The sequence below is a fragment of the Petaurus breviceps genome, unplaced genomic scaffold, assembly GCF_028583685.1.
Source record: "Petaurus breviceps papuanus isolate PSGF00001 unplaced genomic scaffold, PetGlider_PUasm1.0 221, whole genome shotgun sequence".
In the NCBI taxonomy this organism is placed as follows: Eukaryota; Metazoa; Chordata; class Mammalia; order Diprotodontia; family Petauridae; genus Petaurus; species Petaurus breviceps.
The window spans coordinates 11,508,520-11,532,035 of NW_027185877.1; the positions used below are offsets into that span (position 1 = coordinate 11,508,520).

Here is a 23,516-nt window from a genome sequence, read left to right on the forward strand (position 1 = left end):
ACAGGGAAATAGAAAACACAGGGGAGAAGGAACAAAGAGAAATTAGAGGGATGATAGATTAAAGAAAGGATTTTTCCTAGGCAAAACAAACCCTAAGTATGTAGGAAAGATATCTATAGATATTTACAACTTTGTTTTCATTAATAAACTATGGGAATCTTAGGGTATGCCCATCAGTTGGAACATAACTGACCAAGTTATTATGATATATGAATATGATAAAATTGTACTGAATGAAAGAGGATGGTTTCAGAGAAACTTGGGCAGACATATATGAACTGAGGCAGAGTAAACAACCAGAACAGTTTATACAATGACAGCTGTGCTAAGGTAAACAAATTTGAAAGAATTAGAAACTCTGATCTGTGTCACGACCAATCATGATTCTAGAAGTTTAATGATGAAATATGCTACCCACCTCCTGATAGAGAGATGAAGGACTTGGAGACCAGAACGAACTTTTTTTTTTATTATAAAGCTTTTTAATAGGCTTGTTGCTATCTTTTTTTTTTTTACTTTATCAAATACTTTATTAACTTCTAGTTTATATCATTCATTTCCGCAAGATTTTGAGTTACAAATTTTCTCCCTGTTTTTCCCCTGCCCCCCACCCCAAAATAGCAATCCCACTGGATATCCCCTCCTCCAATATGCTCTTTTCCATATCTTCCCCCACCCCCCCTCCAATTTTCCAATAGGGCATAGTGGATCTCTGTGCCCCAGTGCCTGTATATCTTATATCGCAGTTAGATGTAAAATAATATTAATAATGGTTTGTGTGTATACATTTTTTTTTTAAACATTTGATCTTAAAACTTTGAATTCCAGAATCATTCCTTTCCTCCCTTGTCACCCATCCTTACTGGGAAGATAAGCAATTCAATATAGGTTGTACATGTGTAGCTATGCAAAACATTTCCATAGTGGATATATTGTAAAAGACTGACTATTTCCCTCTATCCTATCCCACCTCCCACTTGTTTCTATTCTCTACTTTGATCTTGTCCTTTTCAAAAGTGGGTGCTTACAATGTCCCTCCCCTACCCCCCCGGCCTGCCCTCCCTTCCAACATCCTCCCTCTCATCCCCTTCCCCCCTACTCTCCTGTAGGGTGAGATACCCTATTTAGTGTGTATGTTACTCCCTCTCTAAGCCAAATTCAATGAGAATAAGGTTGACCCATTCCCTTTTGCCTTCCTGTTCATCCCCTCCATTGTAACCGTTTTCCCTCGCCTCTTTTATATGAGATAGTTTACCCAATTCTGTATCTCCCTATCTCCTCCCATTATATTCCTCTCTAACCTCTTAATTTCACCTTTTAAGTATCATACCTTCCTATTAAATTGGTCCTGTGCCTTCTATGTATACCTGTACACATATATACATACACTCACATATGTATTCACACATTCATATACATATATATTTTTTCCTTCAAGTATTCTCATACATAAAAAAGTTTCATAAGTTACAGTTATCGATTTTCTTTTTTTTTCAAATGCTTTATTAACTTCTGATTTACATAATTCATTTCTGTCACATTTTGAGTTTCAAATTTTCTCCCCATTTTTTCCCTACCCACCGCCCCAAAATAGCAGTCCCACAGGATATTCCCTCCTCCAATCTGTTCTCTCCCATATCATCTCCTGTACCCCCTTAGACTTTTCTAGTAGGGCATGGTGGATCTCTATGCCCCAGTGCCTGTATATCTTCTTTCGTAATTACATGTATATTAATAATAGTATTCAAATATATACACATATATATTTGAATATTTGATTTTGAAACTTTGAATTCCAGATTCATTCCCTTCCTCCCTTGTCACCCACCCTTACTGGGAAAATAAGCAGTTCAGTATAGGTTGTACATGTGTAGCTAATACAAAACATTACCATAGTAGATATATTGTAAAAGCCTGACTATATTTCCCTCCCTCCTATCCCACCTCCCACTTGTTCTATTCTCTACTTTGATCCAGTCCCCTTTCAAAAGTGTGTGAATCTAACTTCCCTCTCCCCCAGCCTGCCCTCCCTTCCATAATCCCCCCTCTCGTCCCCTTCCCCCCTACTCTCCTGTAGGGTGAGGTACCCTATTTAGTGTGTATTTCATTCCCTCCCCGAGCCAAATTCAATGAGAATAAGGTTGACCCATTCCCTTTTGCCTTCCTATTCTTCCCTTCCATTGTAACTATTTTCCCTTGCCACTTCTATATGAGATAGTTTACCCCATTCTGTCTCTCCCCATATCCTCTCATTATATTCCTCTCTCACCTCTTAATTTCACCTTTTTAAGTATCATCCCTTCCTGTTAAATTGATCCTCTGCCCTCTAACTATGTATACCTGTAAACATATATACACACATTCACATATGTATTCATACTCCCATATGCCCTTTGATATAGACATATATATATTTCTATTCTCTTCAACTATTTTCATACTGGGAATAGTTTCATCAGTTACAATTATCATTTTTCCATATAGGAATGGTAATAGTTCAACTTTGATAAGTTCTTTATGATTTCTTTTCCCTGTTTACCTTCTCTTTACACACATTCACATATGTATTCATATGCCCATATACCCTCATATATAGACATACATATATATTTCTATTCCCTTCAACTACTGAGAAAGTTTCATAAGTTACAATTACTGTTTTTCCATGTAGGAATACTTTGATATGTTCCTTATGATTTCTTTTCCCTGTTTACCTTCTTATGCTTCTCTTGCTTCTTGTATCTGAATGTCAAATTTTCTATTCAGCTTTGGTTTTTTCAGCAATACTGCTTGAAAGGCCTCTATTCCACTGAATGACCATATTTCCCCCTGAAACATGATACTCAATTTTGCTGGGTAGCTGATTCTTGGTTTTAATCCCAGCTCCTTTGCCCTCAGGAATATCGTATTCCAAGCCCTTCGATCCCTCAGTGTAGAAGGTGCCAGATTCTGGGTTATCCTGATTGTGTTTCTACAATATTCAAATTGTTTCTTCCTGGCTGCTTGTAATATTCTCTCTTTCATCTGGGAATTCCGGAACCTGGCTATAATATTCCTAGGAGTTGTCTTTTTGGGATCTTTTTCAGTAGGTGATGCGTGGATTTTTTTCAGCCTGTATTTTGCCCTCTGGTTCTAAAACATCAGGGCAATTTTCCTTGGGAATTTCTTAAAGGATGATTTCTAGGTGGTTTTTTTGATCATGGCTTTCAGGTAGTCCAATAATTTTCCACTGATCTCTCCTGGATCTATTTTCCAGATCAGTGGTTTTCCCAATGAAATATTTCACATTGCCTTCTAATTTTCATTTGTTTGGATCTGTTTAATAATATCTTGATGTTATTTTTTTTAGTCAGGTTGTTGACTCTCATTTCATAATTTTCTTGCATTGTTCTCATTTCTCTTCTCAATTTTTCCTCATTTCTCTTATTTGGTTTTCAGAATCCTTCTTAAGGTTCTCTATGGCCTGTAACCAGCTCATATTTTTCTTGGAAGCTTGTGGTACAGGAGTTCCAACTTTGCTGTCTTCCTCCTGTTACATTCTTTGATCCTCTTTGTCCCCAAAATAAGAGTCTAATATTGGATTGCTTTGCTTCCTTTGCTTGCTCATGTTGCCACTCAATTACTTAACTTGTGCTTTTTGCCACAGTAGGATTCTGCTACTAGACAGGGGAGCCTTGTCCCAAATCACTGGGGTTTTTGCAGGTGCTGGAGCTGTGATTTGGGTGCCCACTCTCAGCCTCCACACGCTCTGGCAAGCTGGTCACACACCCCAGGACCTCCACCCTAGGCAGTGATCCAAGCAGGTTAGAGCAAGAGCAATTACCCCTAAGACTGGTCGACTTGGTCCCCCTACAATCTGTAAGCCAGGAGCTGAAACTGCCATGTGGCGGTGGCTGCACAGCAGAGGCACCTTAGGATCTTCTGCCAGACCACACTCTCAAATTACTGGATTCGAAAGTCCACACTGCACTGACCTCTCAATTTTTCTCTAGCATCTATGTGTTGATAATTCTGGAAACCACCATAGGTGCTGGTGATTTGAAGTCCTTCCAGTCGGGTAGTGGTTGTAGCCGCCCTGAGGCTAAAACCTCGGGCTTGTGGGCTTCTGGGCTTCTCGGGGCTGGGCTCAGCTCCCAGAGAGCTGTACTTCCCCCACCTGCCAGCCTACTGGACTGTCTTCAGTGGGAGTTTAGCTTCTCTCTGTCATTTTGTGGGTTCTGTAGCTTCAAAGTTTGTCTAGGGTCATTTTTTCATGAATTAGAGAATGTGGAAGCCAGAGCCTCGCAGAAGTCTTGTTTCTACTCTGCCATCTTGACTTGTTGCTCGAAAAATTTTTTATTTTGGACATCTCCAATGTGGAAATTTGTTTTGCTTGACTATACCTGTTTAAGTTGGTTTTCTTTTTTTTTCAATGTAGAAGGGGAGGGTTGGGGAGAAGGGACAAAAGATGAATCATTCTAGATAGGAAAAAATATATAATTAAATGAAATGAAAGCAGATGAGGGAAAGTATTAGAAATTCATTGTAGAAATCACATTCTAATTAATGTGACAAGCAATAGCTTTTCTATTTTGCTTATTACTATTTTAGTGCTACTAGTTTAGTTTTCAATCTCATCTAATGGTGAATGTGATAATAAATTAATATTCTCTTTGAACTTACCTGAGAGTATAGTTGGTTCCAGTCAAGTAACCTAGTCCTTAGTTGAATTAGAATTGTTGCATAATGTAATCAAAATTCAAAAATTTTTATTCAAATATGAATGGTAACTAATCCTTTCAGGGGGAGGGGTGTGTGTGTGTACATGTATTCTGTAAGAGAGATTTGTGATGATTAAAATCTTCAGTAGCAAAGTATTTTTCCAACACTTTGGTTTTATTTTGTTATTAAGAGCAAAATTAAAATTTTTAGGGACTAAAGTAGTTAACTTTTGTCCAAATTCTGGAATGAAATGATAGGAGAATTTGATGACTGCACTAATTTCTAGAGTAACTGGCTCCATCTGGAAAGAGGAAAATTTAATTCATTCAAATGTTACTATATGTTAGATTTAGCTTTATTGCCCCTTGGTTGTTGGTAAAAATAATATATATACGTAGAGCTCTCAAAACACTAAGAAACCTCATGGGAATATATGTCATAATAGAATATGCTACAGAACAGTGAAGTAATTTTTTTAAGGTTAAGTGGAAAATGTGGAAATAAAAGAACCACAATATATAGCTATATAATTATGTATTGGTGTGGGACAGTTTAAAATGAAGAATATTTTGGTTTGGCCTAAGAAAACTGTTCAGAGCATTACTTTAGCCACCTCCGAAGTGGGAGCTTTGTTCAGAATTAGATCTTTTTATTTTTCAAATATGTTTATTTTTTTTTTAGTTTTGCTAAAATAATGTAAAAATAAAAACAGAAACTTACCTACTGTAGCTTACATCCTTTCAAAATGAAGGGTATTGTAGAAATTTTTGATAATAGAAGCATCTTGAGAGAATTGCAAAATGATATATTCGCAGATATTGCATGTGTAAACACGTGGGTAATTGGATTAATGTTTTATTTCCAAGATTCTCTGGTGTTGCTTTAATAATTTGGCTTTTGCTATTTTTAAATTTTCTTATCATATCTCTTCCAGAATTTTATGAAGAAATTCTTTCATTGGCATATAGTTTGACTTGCCAGGTGATTTCACCTCAAATGTGGCAGCTTTTAGGTATATTGTTTGAAGTTTTTCAGCAGGATTGCTTTGAATACTTTGCAGGTAAAGCTACTACTTTTTTTCTCCTGCTATTTTGTAATGTAATATTCTTATATATGTAAAGTCCAAACAGTAGTTTGAAAGAAACAAAACAAAGACAATAGATATAATTCCTTCTAGCAACTCCGATCACAAACCCCTCATTTTTTCTATTGGCAAATGGTTTGGTGAACTGTAGAAGTAGTGTGTGTAGTTCCATTAATGTGAGCATTATAGGGAGTATATGATTTCTTTAAAATATCCTCATTTGTGACCATCCTTACTTTGGCCTCAGTTATCTCAACTCTAAGATTATTTCTACACCCCCTTCCAAGTTTAAAATGATAAGGTTCTAAGTAAAGGTAATAATGAACTAGGAAAATGAAAGTGTATTATCTCTATGAATATTTTTTTAATATTCTGTTCTAAGGTGAGACTTTGACATATCCTTTTTTTCAGACATGATGCCTCTCCTGCACAATTATGTTACTATAGATACGGTTACTTTGCTATCCAATCCTAAGCATTTAGAGATAATTTACACAATGTGTAGAAAGGTAAGAATGTCCTTTCTTATTTTTTGTATTAATTGTAGTGTTTGATCTATAATTGATTATAGATTATTGTGCTCCTTATTAGAGTAATCTTTGCAAACTTCCCCACCCCCAAATATATTTAGTTATTTGAAAATATCCTTAGTTTTGGCAGTTTAGACAGTTTATTCATGTATTCATCAATTTGTAGCTTCAAATCATAAAACACTATTTGTTTTCATAATTTGGAAACTTCATATTGATAGTTGAGTATCAGGTAAAAAGCAACTGTAACTATCATCATCATTTCAAAATTGTGGATCAATACTTTTTAAAAAATTAGGTATATCTAAATTGAACACAAACGTGATATACAAGTGTTTACAGGGTGAGGCAGAAATTATACAGTTAAAGAACTCTTTTTATGATAAGATGATAAATTTGTGTTAAATTGTTAAAGGTTATATCCATATTGTCTCCAGTTTTATAGTTTGAATTTCCACTTGGTTTTCTATTAGGCCCTTGTTAGATCTATTGCAGTGACTTTTGCTTATCCTATTTATATTCTATGTAAATTTGTGTACATGTTATACATGTATATGTTATCCATATACAAAAATATGAATATGTGTATGTGTATAAATTATGGTACAAAATATGCATCCACACACATATAATACCATGTATTTGCAGGTCAGAGATCAGTTTTAATTATTTCAATCATTCTGACCGTTCAGGAGACTGAGACTGAACCCTTATAAAGAGGGTTTGAATCAAGAGCTATTTATTTAAAATTGCATATAGAACAAGCACACACAAAGATAACCTCTCCACCCTTTTTTTTCTCTTTGGAACTTCATCAGTGCTCCATGTATTTAATGATCACTCTTACACATATGACTCCCAGATCTATATATATCTAGCCATGAATGCTAGTGCTGTGTCACCTGTTGAGGATATGTATGTGTGTGTATATATATATATCCTAGGTATCTAAAACTAAGCATATCAAAAACAGAATTTAGCTTTCACTTTAAACCTATCTCTCTTCTGAACTTACCTATTTTGGTAGGTTCCTTTTTATTGACCTAGTTTGCAATTTTGGTGTCATCCTTGACTTCGCACTGTCTCTCACCCCATGCATATGATTAGTTGATTCTATTTTGATAGTCTCTTTCATATCTAATACCTTCTTGCTAATCACACAGACATTACTTTAATTCAGATTGTCACTGCCTCTTATTTGAATTAGTAAAGTAGTCTCTAGATTGGTTTTACTGCCTCATTTCTTTCCATTAAGTGTAGGTCTAAGTCATAAACTCCAGTGCCTTATTATGTTTAGTATCGAATATAAACTCTTTCAGCTGGCATTCAGAGTTCTTCACAATCTGGCTCTTAACCTCTTTTCCAGCTTATTATACACTTCTCTCCTTCAGTCACTTTATGTTCTAGCCAAACTGTTTGTTGTTTTTCACACTCAGCATTCTTTCTCCCATCTTAGCCTTTGCACAGTCTGTTCCTCATTCCTGGAACATACTCTCTTCTTACCTCTGCTTTATAGTATCTCTCATTTGCTTCAGAGCTCTGCTAGCCAACTTCCATCTTCTGCATGAAAGGCTTTTAAATCTCTTGTACTAGTGACACTCTTTCCCACTCATGTCTTGTCTTTGTTTTGTATATATGTTCATATACATTTGTACATGTTGTCTACTCTGATAGAATGTAAACTTTTTGAGGACAGAGAATGTTTTAGTTTTGTCTTTGAATTCTCAATTCCTCGTACCAGATACCTGGTAGGTGCTTTAATAAATGCTGGTTGACTGATCTGTAATTGAACTTGAAATCAGGCCAGTTCTAGTTCTAATTCTAGATTTGCAGCTAATTAGCTATATGATTTGAACAAATTCCTCATGTTCTTTCATCATGTATAAAATGAATGAGGGTATTAGACTATATGTACTCCATCCATACAGTTTTGTGATCTCTGTGTTACCCTGAATTCTCTGATCTCTTGGTTATCCTGAATGACCTTGACCACCTTCAATTCTTCTCAGGTTATAAATCTAAGCAAACAAGGGAGGTAAGAGAAAGGACTGACTAGAAAGCACAATTACTTGGAAAATTAAAGCAAACTAAGATCTGCTGCCTTTAGTAACCATATTTATATCACTGCCTTGTACAAAAATTTATTTCTATAACTCATCATTTATAATTCATAAGATAGTGAATTTATTAATAAGACATATATAATACATCTTAGAAACAGCTCCATAAAAATATTTAAAATAGAAGTTTTGGTGCTAAAAGGGGTAAGCTCTAGTCATTTGGAAAATTCACTTGCATGTCATTTCCTGATCTGTGTAAGTAAGGGATTACTGTATTTTTCTGGGTTAAGTAGCTGTGGAAAAAGCATTGGAATTAGAAGAGTTGGGTTTGAATCCCAGCTTTTTCATTTACTATTTTACTAATGATGTAAGTCACTTAAAGCTTTCTCAAACCTAAATTTAAATATTTTGCCCTGCTCACCTCATGATATTGTTGTGAAGATCAGATTGGATAGTGTATATAATTTACTGTATAAATGCTAATATTTTGTGTGGTTCTGCAGAATAAAAAAGAAAACAGGTACGTTGGTACATTAACTTGTTTTTCTTCTTCCTTTGGTTGGAAGGTAAACTTTAAATAGCAGCAGAGTGATGGTTTTAGTTTCAAAGTAAGTTTTAATTGAAATGTCACATTATCTCTTGATATGCTAATTTGTAGCAAATAATTATAGGTACTGACTGGTGATGCAGGAGAAGATGCAGAATGTCATGCAGCCAAACTGTTAGAAGTAATTGTTCTTCAGTGCAGAGGAAGAGGAATTGATCAGGTAATGAATGTTATGAAAGCATTTGTTTTTTTTTTATTTTGTTTTATTTTTGTTTATTTTAATATAAAATCACATGCTTCACAAATATTTATTTAAAGCAATTGAGGTTAAGTAACTTGCTCAAGGTTACACAGACAGTTATTTTGTGCGGGTGTTAAGTATCTGAGGCTGGAACCAATCTTGCGTCTCCCGACTCTGGGGCTGGCGCTCTTACTCACTGCACCACCTGGCCTGCCCCTCAAATGTTTATTTTTGAAAGTAGTAGAAAAGGTTTTCTATTCTTTGGGTCAACTGATAATAAATTCTCTTCAATATAGGGTCAAAAACACTTATGGTAATTTTGGAATATTTTCTTATGCTAGTCAGGAAAGGATAGATGGAGAATTTTTAATGAAAAATTGTAGAGGAGATTAAAGTATTGATTCTTTTGATTAGGATTCTTATAAAAAGTATATTTTCTTTATATTCAATATTCCTAGTCTTCATATTCTTCAACTGATTTTTAAAAATTATTTTTATCTTAGTATCTCATTTTCTACGTTGAATTGAAAATAGTTCTTGTTCTTAAAATATCCTTCAAGACTAATTTCAAAACCCTTTCTGACTTGTTTTCTTTATTGATCCCCCACACCCCCCGCCCTTTTTTTTTGAAGCAATTAAGTGAGTTGCCCAGGGTCACACAGCTACTATGTGTCTGAGGCTAGATTTGAACTCAGGTCCTCCTGACTCCAGGAGTCAGTTTAATTTCCAGTATATTGTAAGAGTTGTAGCAGGAGAGAAAGCCATCTCCAAATTAGTGAGTGCTAAGGGAGATGGAAAATAGTAGATCTCCCAGGTACCTCTGTGCACTGAGGGTTCTCCAACAGGTAGGAAAACAATGTAATCTCTGTTAGTGCTTGTGTTGTATAACCAGAGAAGCAGAGAACAGGAAAAGAACCCTCAGGTCCCTTCATTAAGCCTGAATCCAGGATTATTTTTCTCCATCATACTTAGGGCCTTGAAAAAGCTGCAAAAGGGTGTAATGCCAACTGATTGGCATACACACACATTTTATATAAAATAGTTGCTGATGCCTCAAGAAAAGTCTGGCCCAACACTCATTTTGGGCCTCCAGAACATGTAGTCAGGAATCAGGGATTGAGGCAGGAGGTAGGGCCTTGTTCTAATTCCATCCTAGCTCCTTGTCGCATGTCAAAATTGAAGAGCATGTGGTGTAAAAGGATCAGGAACCAATTGCTCTATCAAAAATATTAACAGGGCAGCATTGGTGACATTCATTCTTCAGAGGAGATAACACCAGGGCTAACTTCTCCATTCAAGAGTATAAGAATGAGGTTCTAACAGTCTCAAAAAAAAAGAAAAGAAAACAGGATTAGGGTTTAGTGACATGAGTAAACAGAAGAAAACACCAACTATAGTGTGGAAAATATGGGTTAAAAGAAGTCCAACAGAACAGCTCCACAATAAATACAAATGGAGAATAAATACCATGGAGAAAAATGGCTTGGTTGCAGAAACTTCAAAGCAAGAATTTAAAAATTAAATCAGAACTCTTGAGGAAAAAACTGGAAGGAGGATAGTTTAGAACAGAAGGTGGAACAGAAGTAGACTCCCTGAAAAATAGAATAGAATCATAAAACAACTCCAGGTAGAGAATGAGAAATGTATCTTAGACCCAGTCAGTGAGGAAATTTGTTTTGCTTGATTATGATATTTGTTACAAGACGTTTTTTGTTTGTTTGTTTGTTTGTTTTTTTCAGTTTTGTGGATTTGAAGATGTGAGCTACCCTATCTTCTTATAGGATAGCCAAAAAATCAAAAGCAAAGAATATCATTGATGCATTTTTTTTTGTAATATAAAGAAGCAAACCGAAGGAAGGGTGGTGGGAAACAAACAGGTGAGGATTGAGTTCACTCCAGGCATAGGGGACTGATGGTGTAAATATCAAGGAGGGGGGAAATAGAGTTTTATATATGAAGAACAGAGAAAGCCAATTTGACTGGATTGCAGTGTAGGAGGGAGAATAACGTACAGTGAATCTAGAAAAATAGGTTGGAAACATGTTGCAAAGGCTTTAAAAACTAAAAAAAAGGTAGTTTATATATATATATATTTTTAACTCAATAGAAATCTGCTGAAGTTTATTAAGTTAGGGGAGTGACCTGGTCAGATTTGTGCTTAAGGAAAATCACTTTGGCACCATTTTGGATAGACTAATATAGTGAGACTTGAATTACCCAGGATTATGTAGCATTAAAAAAATAAATGAAAGAACAAATTAGGAAGCAAAGGAAAATGCTTATTCTTAAGATTAAATTTATTTTTAAAAGTTGAGCATTATTTCTTTTTGGGATGGGGGGAAGAATTTTTAACAGAATTGATGACTTCCATGTATTCCATTTGAGATAACCACAGTTAGATGTGAGTCTTTGAAGTGCAAAGAAAGTGGACAAAAGAAAGTAAGAAAGAAAACTGTCTTGAATAATTCTAAAGGACTAGGTGATGATGATCAGGACTTAGATCCTGAAAGGAGGTGAAGACTGTTCCTCTGAATCCCATCTTATCTAAGCTTCATTTTGGCAACAAGTAAAAATTTGACTTTTGTTTAAAAAAAATCTTAAAGAAAGAGAGGTCTAAGGTAAGAACAAATTTAGTATAGAGAGGGAGAGGAAATCTTGTCACTTTCCTTTGCTTGATATTGTGGTAGTAATATTTTTACTGGTAAATACCTAAGGAGGAGGAAGAAGTATGTCCAAGTCAAAGAGTGTGGTCCAAAAGGGGATATTCTTTTTATTTATTTATTTATTTAGTATTTAATTTTTCCCAAGTTACAGGTAAACAGCAATTTTTAAACATTTATTTTTAAAACTTTGAGTTCCAAATTCTCTCCCTTCCACCCTCCCTTCCCCCTTTCAATTCCATATAGATTGTATATGTATAGTTATGTAAAACATACATAATTATCATGTAGTGAAAGAAAATATAGATAAAAAAACAAGAAAAACTAAAAAGTGAAAAAAAATAACCAAAAGTTTCTTCAGTCTTTATTCAGACACCATCAGTTCTTTCTTTGTGGATGGATAACATTTTTCATCCTAAGTCCTTCAGAGTTATCATGGATCATTGTATTTCTGAGAATAGCTAAGTCATTCACAGCTGATCCAATATTACTGTTACTTTGTACCGATTACATTTCACTTTGCATCAACCCATGTCTTTCTAGGTTTTTCTGAGAGCATCCTGTTCATCATTTGTTATAGTATAATAGCATTCCATCACAATTACATACCACAACTTATTCAGCCATTCCCTAATTAATGTGCATACCTCCAGTTTCCATTTCTTTACCCCCAGAAAAGAGCTGCTATAAATATTAATTATACTTTTGTACTCTTTTTTTTTTCTTTTTGGAGGGCAGTTGTAGTTAATTGACTTGCCCAAGGTCACAGGCTAGTTTTTGTGTTAAGTGTCTGAGGACAGATTTGAACTCAGGTCCTCCTGACTCCAGGGCCGGTACTCTGTTGACTGCACCACCTAGTCACCCCTATGTACTGTGTTTTTTATTTCTTTTGGGATACAGACCTAGTAGTGGTATTACTATGTCAAAGGGTATGCGTGGTTTTATAGCATAGTTCCAAATTGCCTGGTAGAATGACTTAATCAGTTGACAACACTGACAGCAGTACATTCATGATTAATTTTTCCCCTATCCCCTTCAACATTTGTCATTTACCTTTTCTGTCCTATTATCTAATCTAATAGATATGAGGGAGTACCTCAGAATTGTTTTAACTTGCATTTCTCCAATTAACAGTGAATTTGAATATTTTTCATATGGCTATAGATAGCTTTAATTACTTTTTCTGAAAACTTATCACTTTTGATCATTTGTCCATTGGAAAATGACTCTTATTTTTATAAATTTGACACAGTTTTCTATATGTTAGAGAAATGAGACCTTTATTATAGAAGCTTGCTTCAAAAATTTTTTTTTCACAGTTACTATTGCTAGTTGTATTTTCCTCCATCTTATTCTCCCTAACTCTATTTCTTCTATTGTCCTCTTCTTTTTTTTTTTTTTAAGCAATTGGGGTTAAGTAACTCGCCCAAGGTTACATGGCCAGTTATTTTGTGTGGGTGGTATCTGAGGCTGGAACCGATCCTGGGTCCTACCGACTCCAGAGCTGGCGCTCTTACTCACTGCGCCACCTAGCTGCCCCTATTCTCTCTCTTCTTTCACCCTGTACCTCCTCAAAAGTGTTTTGCTTTTGATTACCTCTTCCCTCATTCTGCCCTCCCTTCTGTTACCTCCTCTTCCTCTACCCCCGCACCTCCACTCTCCCTCTCCTATTTTCCTATAGGGTAAAGATAGATTTCTGTACCCCATTGCCTATGTATCTTATTTCACAGGTACATGTAAAAATAATTTTTAGCATTCATTTTTATAACTTTGAATTCCAAATTCTCATCTTTCCTCCCTCCCTAACCACCCTCATTGAGAAAGGCAAGCAATTTGATACAGGTTATATATGTGTAGTCATGCAAAATACTTCCATAATAGTCATGTTGTTTCCTTTCACTCTGTCCTTCCTCAAGTGTTTGCTTCTGATTAATCCCTCCCCCAATCTGCCCTACCTTCTATCATTCCACACCACCCCTCCCCCCCAACCCTCTTCCCTCCTACTTTATTGTAGGGTAAGATAGATTTCCATACCCAATTAAGTGTATATTATTCCCTCCTTAAGCCATTTCTGATGAGAATAAGGTTCGTTCATTCCCTCTTACCTATCCACTCTTCCCCCCACTGTTAAAACATTCTTTAGCCTCTTTTATGTGAGATAATTTACCCCGTTCTACCTCTCCCTTTCTCCTTCTCCGAGTACATTCTTCTTTTCACCCTTTAATTTTATTTTTTAGGTATCATCCCTTCATATTGAACTCACCCTCTGCTCTCTGTCTATATATATTCCCTCCATCTACCCTAATAGAACAGTCTCATGAATTACAAATATCTTTCCATATAGGAATATAAACATAAGTCCCTTATTTCTCTTTCCTGTTTACCTTTTCATACTTCTCTTCAGTCTTGTATTTGAAAGTTAAATTTTCTATTTAGCTATGCTTTTTTTTTCATTCAGGAATGCATTAAATTCCCCTAGTTAATTGAATGTCGGTTTTTTCCCCTAATTGATTATATTCAGTTTTGCTGGGTAGGTGATTTTTCAGTTTTAATCCTAGCTTCTTTGACCTCTGGAATATCATTCCAAGCCCTTCAGTCTTTTAATGTAGAAGCTGCAAAATCTTGTGTTATCCTGACTGTGGCTCCACCATACTTGAATTGTTTCTTTCTGGCTACTTGCAATATTTTTTCCTTGACCTGGGAAGTCTAGAATTTGCCTATGATATTCCTGGGAGTTTTCCTTTTGGGATGTCTTTCAGGAGGTGATTGGTGGATTCTTTTGAATTCTATTTTACCCTCTGGTTCTAGAATATTAAGGCAGTTTTTCTTGATAATATCTTGAAAGATGATGTCTAGACTCATTTTTGATCATGGCCTTCAGGTAGTCCAACAATTTTTAAATTATCTCTCCTGGATTTATTTTCCAGGTCATTTGTTTTTCCAATGAGATATTTCACACTGTCTTCTATTTTTTTTCATTCTTTTAGTTATGGTTTCTAATTTCTTGATTTCTCATAGAGTCATTAGCTTCCATTTACTCCATTCCAATTTTTAAGGAATTATTTTATTCCTATTAGCTTTTGGACCTCCTTTTCCATTTGGCCAATTTTGCTCTTAAGACATTCTTTTCACTGGCTTTTTGGACCTCTTTTGCCATTTGATCTAGTCTATTTTTTAAGGTGTTATTTTCTTCAGTATTTTTTTGTGTCTCCTTTACCAATCTGTTGACTTGTTTTTCATCATTTTCTTGTGCCACTCTGATTTTTCTTCACAATTTTTCCTCTGCTTCTCTTTCTTGATTTTCAAAATCCTTTTTGAGCTATTCTATGGCCTGAGACCACTTCATGTTTTTCCTTTCTATTTCTTTCTTTTTTTTTTTAATCAAATGCTTTATTAACTTCTGGTTAACATCATTCATTTCCGCAAGATTTTGAGTTACAGATTTTCTCCTCGTTTTCCCTCTACCCACCACCGCAAAAGAGTGATCCCACTGGATAACCCCTCCTCCAATCTGCTCTCCCTAATATCTTCTCCCATACCCCCTCTGACTTTCCAGTAGGGCCTGGTGGATCTCTATGCCCCAGTGCCTGTATATCTTATTTCCCAGTTACATGTAAAAGAATATATACATATATATTTAAACATTTGATTTTAAAACTTTGAATTCCAGATTCATTCCCTTCCTCTCTTGTCACTCCCTGCTCCCTTACTGGGAAGATAAGCAATTCAGTATAGCTATGCAAAACATTTCCATAGTGGATATATTGTAAAAGACTGACTATATTTCCCTCCCTCCTAACCCAACTCCCACTTGTTCTATTCTCTGCTTTGATCCTGTACCTTTTCAAAAGTAGGTGCTTCCAACTTCCATCCCCCCCAGCCTGCCCTTCCTTCCATCATCCCCCCTCTCATCCCCTTCCCCCCTACTCTCCTGTAAGGTGAGATACCCTATTTAGGGTGTATGTCATTCCCTCCCTAAGCCACATTCAGTGAGAATAAGGTTGACCCCATTCCCTTTTGCCTTCCTGTTCTTCCCTCCATTGTAACCATTTTCCCTTGCCTCTTCTATATGAGGTAGTTTACCCTATTCTGTCTCTCCCCATCTCCTCTCATATTCCCTCTCACCTCTTAATTTCATCTTTTAAGTATCATCCCTTCATATTCAATTGGTCCTGTGCCCTCTATTTATACCTGTACCCATATATACACACATTCACATATGTATTCATATGCCTATATATCCTCCTGTATAGATATATATATGTATGTATGTATGTGTATATATATATATATATATATATACACACACACACACATTTCTAATCCCTTCAACTATTCTCATACTGAGAAAAGTTTCATAAGTTACAATTATCATTTTTCCATGTAGGAATGTAAATAGTTCAACTTTGATAAGTTCCTTATGATTTCTTTTCCTTGTTTACCTTCTCATACTTCTCTTGCTTCTTGTATCTGAATGTAAAATTTTCTATTCAACTCTGGTTTTTTCATCAAGAATGCTTGAAAGTCCTCTCTTCCACTGAATGACCATATTTTCCCCTGAAACATGATACTGACTTTTGCTGCGTAGGTGGTTCTTGGTTTTAATCCTTGCTCCTTTGACTTCTGGAATATCACATTCCAAGCCCTTCGATCCCTCAATCTGCCAAATACTGTGTTATACTGATTGTGTTTCTACAATAGTCAAATTGTTTCTTCCTGGCTGCTTGTAATATTTTCTCCTTGATCTGGGAATTCTAGAACCTGGGATGTGTGTATTCTTTCAACCTCTATTTTGCCCTCTGGTTCTAAAACATCAGGGCAATTTTCCTTGAGAATTTCTTGAAGGATGATTTCTAGATTGTTTTTTTGATCATGGCTTTCAGGTAGTCCAATAATTTTCCAGTGATCTCTCCTGGATGTATTTTCCAGGTCAGTGGTTTTCCCAGTGAAATATTTCACATTGCCTTCTATTTTTTCATTTGTTTGGATCTGTTAAATAATATCTTGATTTCTCATAAAGTCACTAACTTCCATTTGCTCCAATCTAATTCTGAAGAAATGATTCTCTTCAGTGTTCTTTTGAGATTCTTTTTCCATCTGGCAAATTTGACTTTTTAAGTCATTCTTCTCCTCATTGCCTTTTTGAGCCTGTTTTGCCAGTTGAGTTAGTCTATTTTTTAAGGTGTTATTTTCTTCGGTCAGGTTGTTGACTCTCATTTTATTATTTTCTTGCATCATTCTCATTTCTCTTCCCAATTTTTTCTCCACTTCTCTTATTTGTTTTTCAAAATCCTTCTTAAGATCCTCTATGGCCTGTAACCAGCTTGTATTTTTCTTGGAAGCTTTTGGTGAAGGAGTTCTGACTTCACTGTCTTCCTCATGTTCCATGCTCTGATCCTTTTTGTCCCCAAAATAGGAGTCTAATGTTGGATTCCTCTATTTGCTTTGCTTCCCTCATTTGCTCATTTTGCCACTCACTTACTTGACTTTTGGGCTTTTTGCCACAGTAGGACTCTGCTACCAGACAGGGGATATTTGTACCAAATGCTGGTGTTTTCTCAGCTGTCGAAGGTATTAGTTGGGTACCCTTTCTGAAGCCTCCATGTGCTCTGGAAGCTGGTCACACACCCCAGGACCTATACCCTAGACTGCAATCCAGATCCAAGTAGGTTAAAGCAAGAACAATTACCCCTCAGACTGGTCACTTGGTCCCCCTACAATCTGCAGGCTAGCAGCTGAAGCTGCCATCTGATGGTGGCCATGCTTCAGCTGCTTCTCGCCCTGGGGGCAAAAGCCAGTGCACTCCTGAACTACCGGATTTGAAAGTCCACACTGTACTGACCTTTCCCTTTGTCCTTAGCATCTATGTGTTGATAATTCTGGAGACCACCACAGCTGCTGGTGATCTGAAGTCCCTCCTCCCCTTGGATGGTCAGGCCCACCCTGGGGCTCCTTCGGGCCTGGGGTCAGCTCCCAGAGCGTGGTGCTGTCCTGTTCCTGCTGGCCTCTCAGGCTTTCCTCGTTGTGTCATTTTGTGGGTTCTGTAGCTCCAAAGTTTGTTCAGAGTCCCCTTTTACATGAATTGAGGGACGTGGAAGCCGGAGCCCTGGAGAAGTCCTGTTTCTACTCTGCCATCTTGGCTCTGCCCTCCCCCTCCCCCCATGTTTTTCTTGGAGGCTTTTGATGTAGAAGATTTGACTTTGTTGTCATCTTCTGAGTGTCTGTTTTAATCTCCCTTTTTGCCAGAGTAAGATTCTGTAGTCTGAGTTTTTTTCCTGTTGTTTGGTCATTTTCCCTGCGTAATTCTTGACATTTTAACTCTTTGTGAAGGCAGAGTTCTACTTCCAGTGTGGAGGGCATATTGTCCCAAACTTAAGGGGTTTTGTGCAGCTGTTTTCAGAGATATTTCTGGGGACCTGTTAATTTTCAGTTCTTGCAAGGTGGTATGTTCTAAGGAGAGGTATTTACTCCTTTCCTGGCCTGTGGTCTGGTCTGTGAGTGACCACAAGCACTCTTTTGTTCCCTAGAACTGTACAGAGGGTTCCCTCTCCACTGTTGCCACAAGTTCTGCTATGTCAGTGCTCTTCCTCACCCCAGGACTGCCACCCAGGAGTGTAACCGTGATCCAAGCATGGGTAAAATAACAGAGTCCTGCCTCAGTACCAGCAAAGAGACCCCTGTAATCTCCTTCTGATCAGTTGTGGGCTGAGAGCTCCAGAAACAGCCGCTGTTACTGGCACTGCCAAGAGGGGATGTACTTCTTCTTTATTTTGGCTTTTTGGAGTGGGGAAGGCAGGGCAGTTGGTGTTAAGTCACTTGCCCAAGGTTACATGGCTAGTAAGTGTTACGTGTCTGAGGCCAGATTTGAACTTAGGTCCTCCTGACTCTTACTATGTGACAGGCACTGTGCTAAGCACTGAGAATGTAAATATAAGCAAAGACATACAGGTCTTGGCCTCATAGAATTTATGTTTTACTTAGAGAAGACAGCACAAAGGAAGATGAAAAATAAGTTGAAGAGAAAGGTACTAGTTTGGGGTTCTGGTAGAAAAAGAAATGTAGGAATGAACATGGTTGGCTTGTACAATTTCTTGAAGTGGAAGAATTGGGAGGATATGATGAGTTAGAAGAAATGGCCATAGAAGCAGAAGGATCTTTCAGGGTTAGAAGACTGCTGGGGTGTAGTTGTGGAATAGCCTTTGATTTGTCCCTCAAGTGGGAAGTAAGATACAAATTAGGTTGTTCCAAGGAATATAAACCATGGATAGCTAGTGCCAATTTTTTTTTCTGAGAAAAAAAATCATAAGATTTGCAGAAGGAAAAAACTAAACTTAACAGTTAGGACTGTTAATATGAATAGGATAAATTCATTCGTAAAACAGAAAGATTACAGTGGATTAGAAAGCAAATCTCAATTTTCTATATACAAATAACACACTTGAAACATAAGGATTTACACTGAGTTGAAATGAGGTATAGGAGTCAGAAGAGGAGGAATAGTTATGATCTGAGATAAAGTAACAGTAAAAATAGATATGGTTAAGAGCACATGGAGGGAAACTACATATATTTGGAGGCTTTATACATACTGAACTTATCCGTAAAAAGCATATATACTTAATGGCATAACATTTAAGTACACTTAAAGGAAAAGTTAATTTACTTTTAAAGGGAGCCACATGGAAGACAGTAATAGATTACTTCATTTAATATTTAGATAAATCTAACAAATTGATAAGTAACAAAGAAATGAAGGACATTAATGTAATGTTAGAAAAAGTAGGATAGCCTTTTGGCAGGTACTGAATGTAAAATTTAAGAGAATAATTATTTTTCAATATCATATGTTAAATTTACCCAAAAAAATCATATATAAAGAAATAAAGAATTCCTTTTCAGAAGGGAAGAAATATTATATTCATCCTTTTAGGCCATAATGTAATAAACATTATAATCAATGATAGAAATAATGACAAATGATTCAGACTTAGAAAATATAATTATTGTCCTGAACAATAAATGATGTATAAATATTTCTCAGAAGAATTATTAAATCCATATGAGAGACTGTTGAAATCATTAATAATGAGAAAAATGCAAGTTAAAGCAATTCTGAGGTTTCATCTCATACCTAGCACATAGTCAAAGCTCCAAAAAATGATTAGTCAACTAGCATTTATTAAGCACTTACTATGTGCCAGGTACTGTGCTAAGCACTGGGGATGTAAAGAAAGACAAGAGGTCACTCACTCTCAAGGAACTTACAGTCCAATGAGGAAAGAGTATACAAACAGCGACATACAAACACGATAGTGAGAGAACAAATAGGTAATCAGCAGAGATATGGTACTCGTATTAAAGGAGATTTAGAAAGCCTTCTTGCTGAAAGTGGATGCTTACCTGAGACTTAAAGGAAAATAGGATGCAGAGATGAGAAGAGAGTTCTAGGTGGAGGATGGAATGATGCAGAGTACATTCATTATGGGGTGGCTTATAAGGTATGAGAAGACTGTAAAGGTAGAAGGGTCATGTTATGGAGGGCTTGAAAAACCAAACGGAGGATTTTATTTTTGATCCTGGAGCCATTGGAGTCTACTGACTATAGGAGTGACATTGTCAGACTTGCAGAATTCAGCTTGTTAGTTTTACAACTGAATGGAGGAAGGTCTGTATTGAGGAGAAACTTGTGGTACAGAAACCTGTTGTTACAATGGTCTACACATGAGATAAGGTTATGAGAATCTTCCCCATGACAGTGCCTCTGTCAGAGGAAAGAAGGGGTATATATAAGACATATTACAAAGGTAGAAACATCAAGATTTGGCAATTGATTGGATGTAGGGAAGGGAAGTGAGGATTGAAGGATGACACCTGGTTTGTGAGCCTGGACAACTGGGAGTATGGTGGTACTCTTAACAGTAGTAGGAAGATGGGAAGGTTCGGTTGTGGCAGGGAGGAAAAGAACATTTTTGTTTTGGACAGTCTGCCTTTTGTTTATGTAACATCTAGCATTTCTCCCATCTATATTTCTCTCTACTTAAATCAGCAAGCATTTATTATTTACAGTGCTAGTCACTATGATAAATGCTGAGGGATACAGAGTAAGTAAAATAAAACAAGAAGAAAACAGTCCTTTCACCCAAAGATATGTGGATTGAATGAGAGTGGGGAGTCAAAGTTGACATAGTGCTTTTGGACTTGGGTAAGCCTGGGAGGGTAGCAGTGCCCATGATAGTAATAGTTCAGAAGTGGTGAAAGTTAGGGAAAGATGAAGTGTGTTTTGGACATGTTGGGATATTTAACCTGTGGGATATTTAGTCTGAGATTTTTCAAAAACTATCAGGGATGTATGACTATAGCTCAGCAGAAAGACTAAGGATGGATATATGATGATCTGGGAATCCTTTGCAAAGAAAAGATAATTGAACCCATGGGAGTTGATGAGATCACCAGGTAAAATGGGCTTAGAAGGAAAAGAGAGTCTAGGACAGAAACTTTGGGAACCTCACATTCTGTTAGAAAAAAACAACATGTAAATAACTAGTTACAGCTAGGTTCTTGTTAGTGAAATTAATGACTTTTGTGAAATGTTCTCAGGTATTTGAATTCACTCTATTAAAAATTAGATTTTATGTAAAATATTGTTGGTGGTTCCAGCCCACTGGAAATATGCAGCATGAATTTGATTAATAGGATTCATTAGTCACTTCAGGAGATTCATTACTCACACTAATTGGCACCAGCTGTGTACATATAAGACATAAATACCTATCAATGTAGACGTAGACACATGGTATAAATGAAAGTAATTTGAAAGAGAAAGACACCTTGGCAGCTTAACGGAGGATGGAGTGGAGTAGGGACAAACTTGATTCAGTGAAACCACTTACAACCCTTGCATTAGTATAGGCAAGAGGTGATAAGGGCCTAAACTAGAGTTGTGGCTATATGAGTAGAAAGAAGACTTTTATACATGAAGTCTTTTTGAAGGTAGAAATGGCAAGATTTGATAACAAATTGTTTATGTGGGTGAATGAAAGTGAGGAGTCCAGTATGACACTGGTTTTGAGCCTGGGTGACTGGGAGAATGACTGTGCTTTTGATAGTAATAGGAAAATTCGGAAATAGGGAAATTTTTCAGGCAAAGATGAGATGTGTGTTAGACATGTTTAGTTTGGAATGTCTATGGGATATCCTATTTGAGATATTAAAAAAGCTATTGGAGATACACTACTAACTCAGGAGAAAGGGGGGCTGGATATGTGATGATCTGGGAATCTGGGAATTGAACCCATGGGAGCTGATTAGATCATCAAATGACAATGTAGAAGGAAAAGAGAAGAGGTTTTAGAACAGCACCTTTGGGGATGTTCATGGTTAGTGGCAAGACATGGACATAAAGACATCAAGTACTTTTATATAAGGTGTTCAGACAGAGGCAAGATAGAGGCTGGACCATTGTAATAGCCTAGATTTTTGTCTCTTTTCCTGTTCATAAATTTGCCAAATTGATACTCCTAAAGCTGATTTCTGACTTTGGCATGCCACTACTCAGAGATACTCAGGACATCCCTAATCATTATAGGATCAAATACATAATAATCTGGCATTTACAGCCTTTCTCAGTTGGCATATAGATAGCTTTAATTTCTTCCTCTGAAAACTGCCTATTCATATCCTTTGACCATTTATCAGTTGGGGAATAACTTGTATTCTTATAAATTTGACTCAGTTCTCTATATATTTTAGAAATGAGGCCTTTATCAGAGACACTGGTTGTAAAAATTCTTTCCCAGTTTTCTGCTTCCCTTCTAATTTTGGTTGTATTGGCTTTGTTTGTGCAAAAACTTTTCAATTTACAGTTATCAAAATGATCTGTTTTGCATTTCATAATGTTATCTATCTCTTGTTTGGTTATAAATTCCTTCATTCTCCATAAATCTGACTATATAAGCTATTCCTTTCTCCCCTAATTTGCTTCTAGTATCAGCCTTCATATCTAAATTGTGTACCCATTTGCCCTTTGTTTTAGTATACGGTGTCAGACGTTTATCTATGCCATTTCTACCATACTATTTTCCACTTTTCCCAGCAGTTTCTGTCAAATAGTGAGTTCTTATCCCAGAAGCTGGGGTCTTTGTTTTTATCAAACAATTTATTACTATAATCATTGACTTATGTCTTGTGTACCTAACTTATTCCACTGTTCTACACCTCTGTTTCTTAGCCAATAACAAGTAGTTTTGATGATTGATGCTTTATAATATCATTTAAGATGTGGTATGACTAGCCCACCTTCTCTAGCATTTCTTTTCATTTATTCCCTTAATATTTTGGACCTTTTGTTCTTCAAGATGAATTTTGTTGTTTTTTCTAGCTCTAAAAAATAATTTTTTGGTAGTTTGATTGGTATGGCATTGAATAAGTAAATTAACTTAGGTAGAATTGTCATTTTTATCATATTAGCTCAACCTACCCATGGACAACAGATATTTTTCCAGTTATTTAGATCTGCCTTTGTTTGTGTGAAAAGTGTTCTGTAATTGTGTCCCCTTAGTCATTCTTTTTAAAATTTAATTTAATTTAATTTTTTGCCTTTTGGAGGGAAGTTGGTGTTAAGTAACTTGCCCAAGGTTACAAGGCTAGGTGTGTGTGTGTGTGTGTGTGTGTGTGTGTGTGTGTGTGTGTGTGTG

The 23,516-nt window shown here is 36.3% G+C and overlaps 1 protein-coding gene across 3 annotated transcripts in view; it reads left to right on the plus strand.

Moving 5' to 3' along the window:
- The window catches only part of IPO8 (importin 8), a 214,906-nt gene that overhangs the window by 160,147 nt on the left and 31,243 nt on the right, over positions 1-23,516 (plus strand). For all 3 annotated transcript variants that reach the window (XM_069094877.1, XM_069094878.1, XM_069094879.1), the window contains 3 exons: positions 5,636-5,761; positions 6,197-6,294; positions 9,047-9,142. In XM_069094877.1, coding sequence (XP_068950978.1) covers positions 5,636-5,761; positions 6,197-6,294; positions 9,047-9,142 — 320 coding nt within the window. The remainder of the gene's footprint in view (positions 1-5,635; positions 5,762-6,196; positions 6,295-9,046; positions 9,143-23,516) is intronic.